This window comes from Tenrec ecaudatus, chromosome 7, assembly GCF_050624435.1.
Source record: "Tenrec ecaudatus isolate mTenEca1 chromosome 7, mTenEca1.hap1, whole genome shotgun sequence".
NCBI lineage: Eukaryota > Metazoa > Chordata > Mammalia > Afrosoricida > Tenrecidae > Tenrec > Tenrec ecaudatus.
In genome coordinates this window covers 116,002,324-116,018,727 of record NC_134536.1, presented here as the reverse complement: position 1 = coordinate 116,018,727, position 16,404 = coordinate 116,002,324, and the positions used below count along the sequence as shown (strand labels likewise).

General features: G+C 41.8%; 1 protein-coding gene across 1 annotated transcript in view; it reads left to right on the top strand.

The window, feature by feature from the left end:
• Nucleotides 1–6,478: 6,478 nt before the first annotated feature.
• The window catches only part of HCRTR2 (hypocretin receptor 2), a 108,221-nt gene continuing 98,295 nt past the window's right edge, over nucleotides 6,479–16,404 (top strand). The window contains exon 1 of the mRNA XM_075554057.1: nucleotides 6,479–6,701. Within this exon, the coding sequence (XP_075410172.1) occupies nucleotides 6,479–6,701 (223 nt within the window). The remainder of the gene's footprint in view (nucleotides 6,702–16,404) is intronic.

Below are 16,404 nucleotides of genomic sequence, written 5' to 3'. Positions count from 1 at the left end.
ACATTATTTTGATGTAAGTGATAATATAACATTTTTAACAAAACCAAGTTTTGGGGTATGCTGGTACACACAAAACAAAAATTTTTAGATGGCTCAGTATTTTAAGGAAGAATGAATGAGAAGACCTCAAAGATGAACCAAAAGAGGGAAGATTGTCAATTTCAAGGCATGAAGAAACAGTGGGTCAACTACCGAAACTGGTGGAAGAAGACTGGGATTGCCATTGATGAAATAGCTACTAAAGTTGGGGTTTTAGATCCAATCAAAGGACATAGAATTATAATGAGGGGGGGGGGATTAGGAAGAAGTTTTAAGAAAATTGAAAACTACATTGGTAAAGAAAAAAAGCCAGGGAAGTTATGACAAAAATTGTTTCCTTCATGCCCTGACCATTCTTTGAGGGTAACAGGACTATGCTGCAAGATTTTAAATGGAAAACCTTACTCCATCCACCATACGGCCATGATCTTGCCTCATCAGACTTCTTTTTATTGTTAAAACTTTTTTAAAAATCTAAACTAAAATAGCTTCTAAAAGAATCCCAATTTGAGTCCCTTGAGAATGCGAAAATTGCATTTTTGATGTATTGAATATTGAAGAGTGTGCAATTCTTTGGGAAAGGGTGAGAGAAATTGTGAGAATATCCCCAGAAGTGTGTAGGCCTACATGCAGGGATATATTGATAAACAGGAGCTTCATGTTGGGATATTTTTGCTTATTAAAAGTTTCCAAGATTTTGACTGACCCTCATATTTATATTGGCAAAACAGTGAAAATGAAAGTGACAGAAAAAGTAAAGTTGGGTAACAATTAAACAGAATTGTTTGTAATATTGTGAGCTATATTTCTTTTTAAAATTTGCAACAAAATATAATAATAATAGGACCATGATTGATATACATAGTAAAATATATCCACCTCATTGGGATATATAGTTTTAAAGTTTACTTGATGAATATTTTCAAATAATTTTCTCTGTATAAACCACTGTTCAAAGCACTTTAGTAATGCAAATTCACTTCATCTGTAAGTTGTTGTTAGCTGTCACCCAGCCAGTGTGTTACAACCCACAGTGATGTGTGCACAACAGGAGGCACAGCCCCGCCCTGCGCCACCCTCAATTGTTGCTATGCTTTTGCCCATTGGTGCCACCACTCCATCAGTCCATCTCTTCCAGGGCCTTCCTTTGTTCCTTGCCCCTCATCTTTACCAAGCACAATGCCCTTCTCCAGGGACTGGTCCCTCCTGACAACATGAACAAAGTATACAAAACTTTATAAGACCCACAAAATGTTGTCAATTGGCAAGTTCAGACTTTCATTATGATCTTGTGATGTTAGTTTGACTCCTTTTCTCTCATTCCAAAATAAAGATTTTGAATTGAAGAGAATAATAATAGATAAGAATGAAGATTTATTTTCAAAAGTCCTACCGGGCAATCTGATGATCTGAAAGGAGATCAGATCATAAATATGTTGTTACAATATTTTAAGTCTCTACTATGCCTACAAGAGTGAGACCAACTTATTGGAATATTTGTATGTCAGAGGGGTCCAACATATTTAACAAAACTGGATAAATCATGGATAGAAATAGAACACTTGTAAAATAAAGATAAATCCAGATTTGTCACAGTATAAAGCAGATATCAAAACAAAGTCTACAAAATATTGTTTTTCCTCATTTATATCTTAGTAAAAAATGGTGAATAATTATAATTAGAAGACATTAAAGAGAACACACTGAAGTGTAGACAAGTTGAAGTGCCCCCAAATAGAAGTAACTGGCACTACTTAACATATTTATGGTTTATCACTGACACGAAATTTGGAGAAATAATGAATGCATATTTGATCTAAACATGCAACAATCTCACCTACTTTGAAACAAAGAGTTCACAGAAGAGAAAAATATGGATATTAGTAAATCAGAGAAAATATTATTTCACAAGAATAAAATAGCATATTTGTACAAAAAACTTAGATGGGGCCACAGAATATCTGCTTATTAAATTTACTTGTGAAGTTGTTGAGGGAAAAGAAATTACTAATAGTTTTAATTAAGGAATCAGTGATTTGTTGTTGTTATGTGCTGTTGAGTTTTTTCCAATTCGTTGTAACTCCATGGATAGCACAATGAAACATCCCAGTCCTATGGCATCCTCATAATTGTTGCTGTTTGAGGCCATTCTTTTTTTTTTTCAAACCCAGATAATTTCATTTAATTCACTTAGTTTCAGAGGTAAGGAAACCATGGCAGTAAAAACACTTACTGAAATATAATTCCGCAAATAGCATCCTCTATGTGACAACAACTATTTTGGGAATACTGTGAAGGCACTTTGAAATTATTTTGATTTTTTTATTGTTTTTTTTAACATTTGATTAGGGGCCCATACAACTCTTATCACAATCCATACATATACATACATCAATTGTATAAAGCACATCTGTACATTCTTTGCCCTAATCATTTTCTTTTTTTTCCCTTTTCTTTTTTTACATTTTATTAGGGGCTCATACAACTCTTATCACAATCCATACATATACATACATCAATTGTATAAAGCACATCCACACATTCCCTGCCCCAATCATTCTCAAAGCATTTGCTCTCCACTTAAGCCCTTTGCATCAGGTCCTCTTTTTTTTCCCCTCCATCCCTGCTCCCCCCTCCCTCATGTGCCCTTGGTAATTTATACATTGTTATTTTGTCATATCTTGCCCTATCCGGAGTCTCCCTTCCCCCGCTTCTCTACCGTCCATCTCCCAGGGAGGAGGTCACATGTGGATCCTTGTAATCAGTTCCCCCTTTCCAACCCACTCACCATCCACTCACCCAGCATCGCCCCTCACACCCTTGGTCCTGAAGGTATCATCCACCCTGGATTCCCTGTGCCTCCAGCCCCCATATGCACCAGTGTAAAACCTCTGCCCTAGCCAGTCCTGCAAGGTTGAATTCGGATCATGGTAGTTGGGGGAAGGAAGCATCCAGGATCTGGGGGAAAGCTGTGTTCTTCATTGGTACTACCTCGTACCCTGACTGACCCGTGTCTTCTCCTAAACCCCTCTATGAGGGGATCTCCAGTGGCCAACACTTGAGCCTTGGGTCTCCACTCTGCACTTCCCCCTTCATTGAATATGGTATATATATATACATACATACACACACACATATATATACATATATCTTTTTCTTTTTTTGCATGATGCCTTATACCTGGTCCCTTTGGCACCTCGTGATCGCACTGGCTGGTGTGCTTCTTCCATGTGGGCTTTTTTGCTTCTGAGCTAGATGGCTGCTTGTTCACCTTCAAGCCTTTAAGACCCCAGACACTATCTCTTTTGATAGTTGGGCACCATCAGCTTTCTTCACCACATTTGCTTACGCACCCATTTGTCTTCAGTGATCCTATCATGGAGGTGTGCAGCCAATGATATGATTTTTTGTTCTTTGATGCCTGGTAACTGATCCCTTTGGGACCACTTGATCACACAGGCTGGTGTGTTCTTCCATGTGGACTTTGTTGCTTCTGAGCTAGATGGCCGCTTGTTTATCTTCAAGCCTTTAAGACCCCAGTCACTATCTCTTTTGATAGCCGGGCACCATCAGCTTTCTTCACCACATTTACTTGTTCACCAGCTTGAGGCCATTCTTATAGCCACTGTATCTTGTTAAGCTCTCCCTCTGTTTTACTGATTCTCTGCCAACCATAGTGCCCTAGGTTAGGGATTGCTCCTTTCTGAAAACATGTCTAATGCAAGAAAGGTGATGTCTCACTATCTTCACTTTCAAAGAGCATTGACGAAGATCTACTTAAATCTCAAATTAACAGAATTTGCTTACTCTGTGTGTAGATCACTCGGATCTCCTGCTTATATCATCCTTCTTCCCAGAAGCCTTCTGTGGCCACACAATGAAAGGTGCTCTTTGGTACTCTCCAGGTACTGTCACTTCCCCCTGTTTGGTGTTCATCCTAGGCCTTACACTGTACAGATGGCTTTCCAATGCATTTGTTTGGTTATTTGTTTTCTAGGTTCACGGAATGTAAAATATAGGAAAGTGGCCCTCTGTTTCACTCATCTCACCAAGAGTGAATAGGAGCACTCAGTAAATAATTGTTGAAAAGTAAGATACTCAGTTATCCTCTTCTCTTAACAAGGAGAAAAGACTGACAAGTGCAGGGCAAGACAAACAGCAACAGTATTTTTGGTGCACTATAGCATCTGTAGCAGAATAGAAGCAGTAGGCTGAGATCAGAAGAACTGGATGGTGTAGCCAGAGTTAATCCTGTGACCCAGGAGCCTGAGTAGTACAATAGTTCACCAGTTAGCTGCCATCAAAAGGCTGGTGGTTCAAACTCACCAGTAACTCTGTGGGAGAAAGTTTACAGTCAAGAGAACACTAGGGAAAAGTTCAAGGCTCTAAGACATGAGGTTTATATGAGTTTGAATCCACTTGATGACATCCAATGGCAATCACTTGGCCTTTGGCGAATCATTGTTCCAGGTGCAGTTTTCTCATCTATAAAATGGGACGAATAGTATTCCAACTTCAGTAGTTTTTAAATAAGGCATATGGAAATATTTTGTAAACTATAAAGGCCAAAAACGTATAAAACATCCAGGTTCTGTTGACTGATAGCTCAGCATGAGCTACTATCATATTATGACATTAAAAAAATTCGATGGAAACATTGGTTGCATTCAATGAATAAATAGTTTTGCATTTTGTGTTGGAAAGAGCCAAACCGGGTTAAGATGTTTCTTCCTAGTGGTATGGTAGATGGTGCAGGTTACTGACAGCTATCTAAAGAAAGATTAAATGAGTGTGAATGCTGGAGAGAATGGCCCACGGAAACCAGCAGACATAACTGGGGAAAGTGAGCATGGGAGGGGCAGGGAATAGGGGAGTGTGATGCTTATGTTACCTATGGGAAGGACTCTCAGGAGATGGAGGAAATGGCAGTGAGTTTGGTCTTTTCCTGAGTGTCACAAGACAAAACTGACCATGTGGAACCTAGAAAGAAAAAGTAGACCTTGGTTTAAGACTTTGCTTTAATGTTAGAAACATGTTATTAACGTTTAGAATAGTCCCAAACGATTTAAGGTAGATGTGGACATGCCAGCAATGTTTTCAGGAAGATTCTTTTATTAAAATACAGTTCCGGTTCCATGATTCCAAGGCGCTTCCCAAGTCTAGGGGTTTAGTATCGCAATCTTCCTGCCATGCTTCTTAAGATTAGTAGGATCAAGAGTTCACACTTTGATATTTCTCAAACTATTAGAGACCGAACCAGTTCTTGAGAGAGTGCACTGGCATCCATTGTGAGGATTCTAAATCCATCATTTTAAGACATCAGTGATGTGGTAGTCGCCAAAGAGAGCGCTTCTGCTTCAACCACTGCATCCTCCGTAGTTTGGTGTGTGGTGCTCGCCTTTGCTTCACAAAATGAATGTACAGATGTGCTTTATACAATTGATGTATGTATATGTATGGATTGTGATAAGAGTTGTATGAGCCCCTAATAAAATGTTAAAAATTTACATAAGAATAACATCATAAAAAATGAACTCTGATCACATGTATGACCCTTGCTGCTGTGTACCATAGAACCCATTCCGACTCAAAGCAACCCAACCATGGGCCTCTGGGCTAGCCATTGAACACGTAATCGTTGCCTCATCAGGGAGTCTTGGGGGTCTTTCAAAGATGTGTTCTTCCATTTCATATTGCTGTTGCCAACACAAACTCCAGCTAAATATATCCTTGCATTCAAAAGTGGTCTCATTCTCCAGGATGGAGAGTGGGGTGCCTTAAAGATCCTGCAAGGGCCAAGTTAGGGGAGCCCGCTGAGATGACTTCTGCATCTGTCCGGCCAGAGGAGCGCGCTCCTTTTGCATTCGCCTAAGGATGACAAACCCATCCCACCAACAAATGCCATCTACTAGCCATGTGCTGACCTGTGGTCATAGCCACAGACCGACATATGTCTGTGTACAGAAGCTGCATGTGAGAAACAGGGACAAGACCGGGCAAAGAGAGCGGTGGAACCCACGGAGAAGCCGCTGGGTCAACCATGTCCTTGACTTTTTCCTGGTCCTTCTCTCCCTTTCCCTTCCGCTCCTGGCCTCCCTCCACGCGGGAGGAGGTTGCGGCTGCGGCGCCCTCCGTGTGGGCACGAGGGGGGGACGGAGCTGGCGCTGGAGCTGGGCGCACCGTAGCCGTCTCCGCCGGGTGTCATTGCTGCAGCCGCGTCCCTCGGCCGCCTCCCTCCGCGGAGCAGAATCGCCCGCAAACACAGCCCAGGCGCGGCCGAAGTTGCCCAGCTGCAGGCTCGGAGGCATTGGCTCGAGAACTTTGCACGTCATTTTCGGCTCGGCAGCTCCTGCCTGCCGCCGCTCTCAGCCGCTCGCAGAGCTCATGGGGCAAGGGAAGGGGCGCCTGCTGCACTGAAGAGCCCCGAGCGGAGCCCGTGATGTCCGGCACCAAATCGGAGGAATCCCCCCCTTGTCGCAACTGGTCATCTGCGCCCGAGCTGAATGACACTCCAGAGGCGTTCTTAAGCCCCACGGACTATGACGACGAGGAATTCCTGCGGTACCTGTGGCGGGAGTACCTGCACCCCAAAGAATATGAGTGGGTCTTGATCGCAGGGTACATCATCGTGTTCGTCGTGGCTCTGATTGGGAACGTCCTGGGTGAGTCCCCTCCCGGGCGCTGCCACCTGCCCTCCCCGGCAGCCCCCTCCCTCCCCTCAGCGGGTCAACAAAGAGGTCGCCGCTCTTTGGGGTGGGGTTTGCTCCCGTCCAAAAGGGAAGTAAGGGGAAAAAAAGAAAGACAGACAGAAAAAAGTTTTTCTGATTTTATGAAACAAGACCAAACACAGGAGCGCGTATTTCTTTCCTTTCAGGGAGCGGAGCGAAGCCGTGTTTCCTTTGCAGGCGCCCAGGGCGGGAGCCCCGGGAGATGCGCCCGCCTGGGGGCTCCAGGTGGATTCCGTGAAGGCGGACACCTTAGTGGGGCTTTGGGAACTGGGTGCTTCCTGGGGCTTTGGGGAAAGGGAAACATGCTCATAGGAGGCAAAGCCGACTCCAGGAAGAACCAAGACCTCTTTGGCTGCGGGAGTCAGACAGGATTTAAGATCCAGGTAGAACGCCCTTTGGGGAGGAGGTTTGGGCTCTGTCTAGAGATGGTAAGGAGCAGCAGGCAGCAGAGAAGGGGCACAGCAGGGGTGGGCATTGGACCACAGAAGGAAGCTGAATTAAAGGGGCATCATGCCGGCGGCAGCAAGAAGGAGGGGCATCTGAGCACAGCAGCACAGCGATCTCAATCATTCATACCTCAAGCTCCCCATCCATTCATTCATCCACCCATTCAGTCAGTTTTGTATTTTCAGAGCAGGAGAGGTACCAGGCTGGGAACACACTTGCGACAGTTGAGGCCATGCTTTTTTGCTGAACTCTGGATTGATCCCTGTCCAAATTTGCAAACAAACCTCTATCTTCGCTCCCTCCCCAGGGGCGCAACATTTCTGAGGGTTGAGGTTTAAGCAATATTATGGCTGTAGTGAAGGCGGGTCCTAGAGCAGGAGAGGAATCCCGCGGAAAGGCAGAGGGAAGACTTAACCATGAATTGTGAATGGAAGGAGCGTGCACCTTGCTGAATGGAAAGCAGTAGGCATTTGGAATGTAGAGGGCAGTGTGGAAGAAGTCCGTTGAAAAGGACAGGGGAGGGGGCGGCAAAGGGAGGACGCTTTTGATTTTCAGTGACAAGGAAGGTGAATGAGGTAGGATACATTGCGGGGTCTTTGAAATCAAAAGCAATGGAGAGTGATAAATTGCTTATCTGACTCTCAGTTCTAGTTGATATTACCTTCTTTCCTCCAGTGAGCAGATTGGGGTAGGAGACATCATCCAGTGTGGTTGCTCTCCTGGTCCTCCTGGAGAGGAGAAGGGGGGGGAGGGGCGGAGAGTAGTTGATTCTGTGTGATGGAGAGCTAGTGGAACGTTGTCTCATGAGAAAGGCGAAAAGCCTTCAGGGGCTTTAGTTGTCTCTTTCTGTATTATTTGCCCACTAAATATTTTTTATCTTATTTTATTGAGCATCAAACATGTGAACATCGGGAAAGGGATCTGGGAATGCAAATAGGTGAAGTAAGGGGAACTGCATATGCTGAGGGTCTTAGGGTGTAGTTTAAGGCTGTCAATAATGATGCCTTTAGCCCCTTCCTCTCGCCATCCATCAAACACAGGGCCGCTCACTTAGCAACATTTTGCTGCATTACGCCAAAAACTTAATGATAAGGAAATAATCAAAACTGAACGTTGACTAACTACCTTCTGAGGCCCAGACCCCTTTGCATACAACCCGTCACTTGAAATGGACAATAACTCACATTTCACAGAAAAAGATACAAAACTTGAAGAAAATTACTTATTGAGGGAGTTGATTCAGTTATATAGCCATTTATTTTGAGCTCATATCCAGTATTTTCTATCTGATTCCACTCTAGGGCTAGAATAAATTATCTGGTCCAGGTTACCTGCACACAAATATAATGCACTTTCTGCATCTATGTCCACTGCTAGTAAATTGCCATGAGGTGACAATGGTGCTACCAATTTCTCCTTCAATAAACATATCCAGGGAAGGACGCGATCATATTGCAGTAGAAACATTTTTTAAAGGAATAGTCACATTTCCCTTCTCTAATTTTATTTCAGGCTTAACTTCTGTGATAACTTATCTTTGCTGTTCTGTCATATTGGCTTTGTGCAGACCTGCGATGCATAGTTTTCACATCTTAACTGCATTGTCTAGAGCAGTGGTTCTCAACCTTCGTAACCCCGCTACCCTTTAACACAGTTCCTCATGTTGTGGTGACCCCCTCCTACCCAACCCTAAAATTATTTTCATAACTGTAATTTTGCTACTGTTATAAACCGGATGACCCCTGTGAACGGGTCATTTGACCCCCAAAGGGGTCGTGACCCACAGGTTGAGAACCGCTGGTCTGGAGGTACATATTTACTGGCCAGGACAGTTCCAGTTTCAAGAAGGAAACACCTCTACAGTAAGTCTATTGGCTTTCGAATGTCAAGGGAAAGGGCACTGTCCACAGCTCAAAGTGCTGAAATGGACAGCTGCATTCAGCTTCAGAAAAAAAGAGTAACTCAAAGTTCTGTACTCTAAAGATACAGGAGGTGATATTGTTCAATTTTGAGTAACACTGAAATCTTCTCTGGCTGAACTGAACTCTATTCTTTACTGACATATTCCCTGAAAGCTGATGAGGTTTAGGTTTGACATTTAGACAAACGAGTAGTATTATTACTCACAGACAACTTCCTGCTCTTTGATGTCACTGTCAAATTTGCAAAATGGATTAGATTGAAAATTGCTTTTTTGCCCCTTCAGTGGATGTAATCTTATTCAGAGAGTGGCAGGACAAGAAAGCATATTATTCATGCAAGATAAAGAAGCAACAACTTTAGGAATGAAGGTGAAATACCAGTCTAAGCAGCAGATGCAATCCCTACTCCTTCAGAGTCCAAACACCACAAGCACTTTCATGTAACTAACTACTAGTAAAATCCCAACTGTGTTGAATTTCCAAATGCAATACCCTCAATTAGAAGTTATTCCCCACTGCATACCCCCACCACATTCTACTGTTAGTGATGGAACAGGATGTGTTCTGAATAGAATGACTTGATCATTCCCGCCTCCCCTTTTTATTTCCCTACACAGTTCTTATTCACCAGTCTCACTTCCACATGATCAAATACTTTTCCCAGAAATGGAAAGCATCTTCCTGGAAAACCACGTGACAAAATTTGCTTACAATAAGAGATAAATCATTATAGATACAATTTCAAGAGTATTTGAATTCAAAGAAAAGCTACATAATGCATGTATCATTGTAAGATTTTAAGCCCAAGCAAGGTAGATGAGACAGAATTTTTTTTCTTTTTTGAAGGTTGTCTTACCAATATCTCTAAACACATTTTGAGCAATTTTAAGTATTTAAAATGAATGTGTTTGGGGGATCTTAGAGACACTCAAAAGAATATATTCAATACGTTTCCTTTTTTCTGATGGCTACAGCTTAAACTAGAGTGGGAGCAGGATTCTAGTTAATTGGAAATGAAAGGCCTTGGAAAAGGGATCACCTCTTACTTGAGGACCTCTCTCACATTTCCTTTCCAAAATATCCACCACACTTGCTTTTATCTTTCCTCTTGGTGCCTCTGTATAAAACACAGGGAAAGCTATGAACAAATACAGATGCCAGGCAATCTGTGTGTCTTACCTCATATAGGACCAATAGCATGTTAACAAACATTCCAAGCTTGTTTTTTCCTAATTGCAAAATAAATAAATACAGTGATATCATCTTCCTTGTAAAATATTATAAGGATATAATATTTCAGTATCTCTGTATATAAAATATGTGTATGTGTACAGCATTCAATAATGCCACGTGCTATGCCTTCGTTAAAATTTCTCCCCAAATTGAAATCTCTCCTGTCTCCATAGTCAGTCTGTTGCTCTATAGACCTTTATGGGCTCTACATTCTAGGATATTACTAAATGAATGTTTTTCTAAGAGATGTCAGAGAAATGGCGTTGACACGTGTTACTCTCTTCCATACCAACTCTACTTAGTCACCCCCACAAGAATGTTCATGCATTCAGATGATCTATTTCTCATTTCTCCACAAAAGCCACTGCATACCCTCATGATCATTTTTGTCTCTTTGTCTCAAATATGTCTGCCTTCAATGAGATGGATCGACAGGGGCTGCAACAATGAGTTTGGGCGTGGGGACAATTTTGAGGACGGTTCAGGACTGGTTAGTGTTTTGCTTTGTTGTGCATACGGTGACTATGGGTCGGACCCAACTCTATGGCACCTAAGAACAACAACAGTAGGTCCCTTTCGTGGAACCCTGGTTGCCAAGGGAGTTAAATGTTGGGCTGCTGACCACACGGGCAGGGAAAGCAACTCACCAGGCCTCCTAGGAAAAAAAAGATGAGATTTGACACCATCCCTGCCACCCACCTTAAGATTCACAGTCTCAGAAACCTATGGAGCAGTTCCACTCTTTACTGCGAGGTTGTTATGAGTCCAAATAGACTCAATAGTGCTGAGTTTGTTGTTATTAGACTCCTTCCACTAAAAGATCTTGCATTATCCTTGCCGAGAAGTATTGGTAATTCTGTAGGTGAAGCTGCCCTGCTAACTAAAAATTCAGTGGTTAAGACCTAACAGCCAATGAGAGTTGTCTACTTTTCAGAAAGATTTGCTACCTCTGAAACCCTATGTAGGGTTACTATGAGACAGGATTATTGACTGAATGATAATGGGTTTTGTTTTGTTTTTTGGGTCTCTCTCTCTCTCTCTCTCTCTCTCTCTCTCTCTCTCTCTCTCTCTCTCTCTCTCTCTCTCTCTCCCACACACACACACACCCCACAATGTTGCTATAACTGAAGTATACTTGCCATTAAATAATTTACCCAATAGCATCTAAAATGGGCTGGGGTGGAAGGAATATTTGTGAGTAGGGTTGCTTCGTTTAGAGCTAGCCCCTTGTCCCAGATGTTGAAATAGAATGATTTCAAATTTCTCCTATCTCTAAGCCTGAGGCATTTTATTTCTGTTTCCCTCACGCTCAGTTCAGTTCCCTAAGTGTTTGTGACCCACCTTTTCTTACAAAGAAAACAGGAAGGGTCCTGAAATAATGCCTTACTTGTCTCTATTAAACCCAACAGAAACCATGTATAGTGACGGTAAGAGGAAGCTTCCGCTTTCAGCGTGTTCGTTGTTTTTACTTTAAAGACTGAAAAACATGTTTATGTGAATATGAATTAAAATGGTGCCTCCCTAATTTTGCTAAGTCCTTCACTTGAAAAAAAAAACACACCCATGTCTTTACAGTGATAACTTTTAACCGACTGTCTTATACTTAAGTGGTAGCATTTATCATGGGTATCCAATGATGGGAACAACATGTGCTGTGTATAACTCAATTCTAATGGGTTCTTTCCACGGTTAAAAGAATATGAGAAAAAGTGAAACGATGAAACATTACTAATCTTTAAAAGAAGTCAGATCACAAGTACAAATAAACAATATGCCCTGTTTTAAAATTTGCTTGGTTTTGTCACTGCTGCTGGTAGTTTCACCATAGTCAATTCCTTCCCAGTCCGCTCTAATTCATGGAGTCCCGGAACACGCAGAGGAGAACAATTTCAGAGGGTTTTGGAAGCTGTGAACCTTTAGAAGCAGATGGCCATGCCTGTCTCTGGAGATGCTCCTGTGTGGGTTTGAATCACCAACTTTCAGCTAGAGCTGAACTGGTTTCACCACCCAGTGAATCCTTGATCCTCCTGTATTTATATGGCTTTAGAAGGGCATGTGTAGATGTATGTTCGTGCCTTGATACAGATTTTAATTCCTTTGTCTTTTAGATCATATTGTGATTATTCCATATGTTATGTTTAGTGTTCTAGAGTTCCTGCCTTAGCACTCAACTCATCAAACTTCAGGAGCACCCCAAATGAGTGTTCTGTCATTTACAAAAGAAAATGCTTCCACCTTTCATTCTGTAGTGTTCCAACAGATCCCTCACCTCTGGGAATGCAGGCCTCATAACATGGTTCCTTCTAAAACAGCTCAGTCAAAGATATGGCATGGACAAAGCTAGAGCATCTGTCTTTAGTTTCTATTTTAGGAAACTGAAGGATGCTTACTGAATAGTAAATGTTAGTTTGGAGCCCTGGTGGCTCTGTGGAATAAATGCTGGGCTACTTAACCACTACGTTAGTGGTTCAAATTCATCAGCCACTTCTAGGGAGAACAACGAGAGTATCTGTTCGCCTAAAGATTTACAGCCTTAGGAACCTTACATAGGGTCATTATGAATGAAAATTGACTTGATAGTTTCAGGGGCTTTGGGTTTTATGTGTCGGATCTGTTCTCATGTAGCTCACTGATGCCTCAGTAGCATGTTGTAAAGAAGAGAGGAGTAGTTTTGAGAAAAATTAATTTCAAAATGATATTTTAGCATGCTGTAAAGTTGAGCGAGACAGTAAAAGGTATTAAATATGGATTTATCAGGTTTTGTGACTTACATTTGCCCAATGACTTCATTCAGTCTCTCTTCCTAACTCCCAGCTCTGACTGGAGAAGCGCAGAAGAAAGGAGGAGGAAGTGAGGGTAGGTGCGCCCTCTAGACAATTTATGGAGTTGCTGTGGCATGTCATCATGCTGTTTCTCTGATAGACTACAGTTCTGCAGCAATGAGGATGACCTTATTAGATAAGCTAATCAAGGTCAGATTTGAGTTACTTTAAAAGAGAGAATTTCAAGGTAAAATGATTGCTGCCCAAAATACTTTTGGCTGTTCAGATGTAAGGGTAGGGGATGTGTAGGGAGGTGACTCACTGGAAAAAAAATGTTAGATATTTGTGGCCGAGGATTATTGTGTTATCGAATATTCTGCCTTTCTGCAAAATTTAGGGTTTATGGCTTGACTTAAGACTCATATCATTTAAATACTTTTTGTTCCCCTTTTTTGTTTCCATGGATAAGCTTTCATTTTAATTTTTTTAAAATTTGTATTTATATGTTTAAAATAATGTGTTACTGTTGATTTGATTGACGGGCTCAATCTTTGATTTTCATGGTAGGATTTCTAGGGCAAATGGTCCAAAGAGGCATTATGAACCACACAAGATGACCTTTAGAGGCAAACGATAGAACACTTTGCCATTCATTTCACCTTTGTTCTCAATGAGAGGCGGTCCTTTGGCTAGAAATATAAAAGAGCATTGAATTCATATTAGAACTGTTTGCTCATAAACAAAATATAGACAGTCCAACTTAAATGACTAACTTATCCCGAAAACCCTTTTTAGGGATTATTATCATTAAATCTTTGCCAGTAATGTGCTTTCAATATTTAATAGAAAAAGGCAATGTTTAATATTTGTATAGAATTTTATTTTGGATAAGATGGTGCTACCATTTTATTCCTTATAACACCATGCAAATGACTTTTAAATGTTGGTGGAAATTTTCCATTATCTCTTAATTCTGTTCTTCCCCACACTCCCTGCCCCACCTCCCGGCGCCCCATGATTATGGAGTTTATTATGGAAGCTAATAAGTTATAAAATGTTATGGAGATGGTTCATTTGTGTCCAGTATCACTTCTTAGCCATGCTGGCAAGAATGTCTCTCATCAGTCCTTGGTCTCGCAACCACGTGGTCCCTGGCCTCTGCCTTGTTCTGTGGTCCAGGAAGCCCGATGCTCTACTTCGTTCGAAGTCTGGTTGCAGTTCCTTTACTCTGCCCCATGGCCTTGGCATGGCTCCTCTGCTACATCTAATGATCTTGGCGCTGCTCCCTCTGCTGCCCCCACTACTTCAGACAAAGGTGGTGCAGGTGCTCCTTGGGTGCCTCTTCATTCCTGATTGTCACAGGATCTCCCTGCTTCTAAGATAGCTCTCAGACCCTCCGCAAGAATTTTGAAAATTCTTAAACACACATACACACACACACACAGCAAGATTAACGATTGTGTCACAGCACTGGTGGTATAGTGGTTAAATGTTGGGCTGTGACCCTCCTGGTCAGCTGTTCGAAACCACCAGCAGCTCCATGGGTGAAAGAATTGGCTTTCTACTCTGGTAAACAGTAACAGCCTCAGAAACCCACAGGGGCTCACTATGGGTTATCGTTGACTCAACAGCAATAAGTTTGGTTTAGTCTGCTTGGAGTCTGGTAAAAGCTTGGCAGTTTTCTGTTTCTAAGAGCCATGATAAGGAATAATTACCTTGATCTGTCCTTTAGCTTTGTGGTCTTGGCACATACGTTGTCGCTACTCTGAGGACTAAATATACAAGCCTAACAAATAATAATTTTTAAGTCAAATGTTTCAATTTAAAATATCAAGTTACTTTTACAATTATTTCACTTATCATGGACTGATCTGCAGACAAATTACACTGATATCTTAATTGGTATGACTAGCTAAACTGTGCCATAGTAGCCTATAATTCTGATTTCTCTTTGACTTGTCACAACACAAATTCTATTTTTTCTGTTTATTTAGCATCTAATGTGTTTTCTGTTTTCTAATGTGTTTCTGCATCTAATGTGTTTTTCTGTTTATTTAGCATCTAATGTGGGTTAGAGAGGTCTTTTCATCTATTGACCTATGAACCAGCCACCCTCCATGCGTTCTGTACCATGTCAATAGGTGGCCTCTGTGTTAACCAGAGTCTGAGATCTCCCACTTTCTGGTATTCATACCCCCATGCAGTCCCTTGCCACATTGTATTAAGATTGGCCTGGTAGAGTAACATTATGCAAAAGAAGTGAGAATAAGTTACATCTCAAATTTTATTTTTAAAAGGCTGTAGTTTGCATCTTAGTGCTCACTGTCTCTCTTGCTATTGCATCTCTTGCTCTGAGCAAAGCAAGCTCTCTTGTGAGATAACTACTTGGTAAGGAGTTGAAACCTCTAGTCCAAAGTCGTGGAGGAACCAAAATAAATTGTTAACACACAACAGTGAATTTGCAACTTTGGTTAAGTTTAAGAAGACCACACCCTCCATATTGACTTCAATTTACTGAGACCCTGAAACGGAATCATGCAGCCAAGCTTCAGTAAATTCTTGATTGCCTTAGAAACTGTGAGGTCATTCGTGTCTGTTGTCTTACGCTTCTAAATTTTGGGGTCCCAGGAGTCTCAGGGTGAGACAAATGAATAAGTACTTGGGTATGAACTTAAAAGGTGGGCAATTCAAACATTCTCAGAGGCGCCTCAGAAAGCTTCTGAACGGTCAAAGCCAAGTTCACCTTCTGGAGGGCTGTTCTACTCTGAAGCACACAGGGTTGCCGTGAGTAGAAGTTGACCTGATGCCAACTTGTTAGTTAGATATTTGTGGATAAATTTTGGCATGGTTTCTAAAATTATCATGGTCGCACAACAATGACATAAAAATCTACGTCTGGCTCTAACATCACTTGGCCAAGAAGTAACACGTGCTACTCATATTCATCATTTTCTGACCGAAACTAATTACATCATATTTCCCCAACTTCAAGGAGTCTTGGAAATGTACGGGGACTTACACAAACAGAACAAGAGAACTTAGAGAAAGCAGGTACTTCCCAGTAGAAGCTGACATAGCCCCGTCACATTTTGGATCTCTTCCAGTAGAGGTCATTGGAAATACTGGGAGATTTTTGTGCCAGTGATGGTGTTAAGAACTGAGGATCAAAGGCAATAAACCTCCATGGTCTTGAGCTTACAGTCTGGTTGAAGTGACAAGCACGTGGATAATGGCGCTATACCGTGACGAGTACTGTGGTAGATGGGTGCCCAG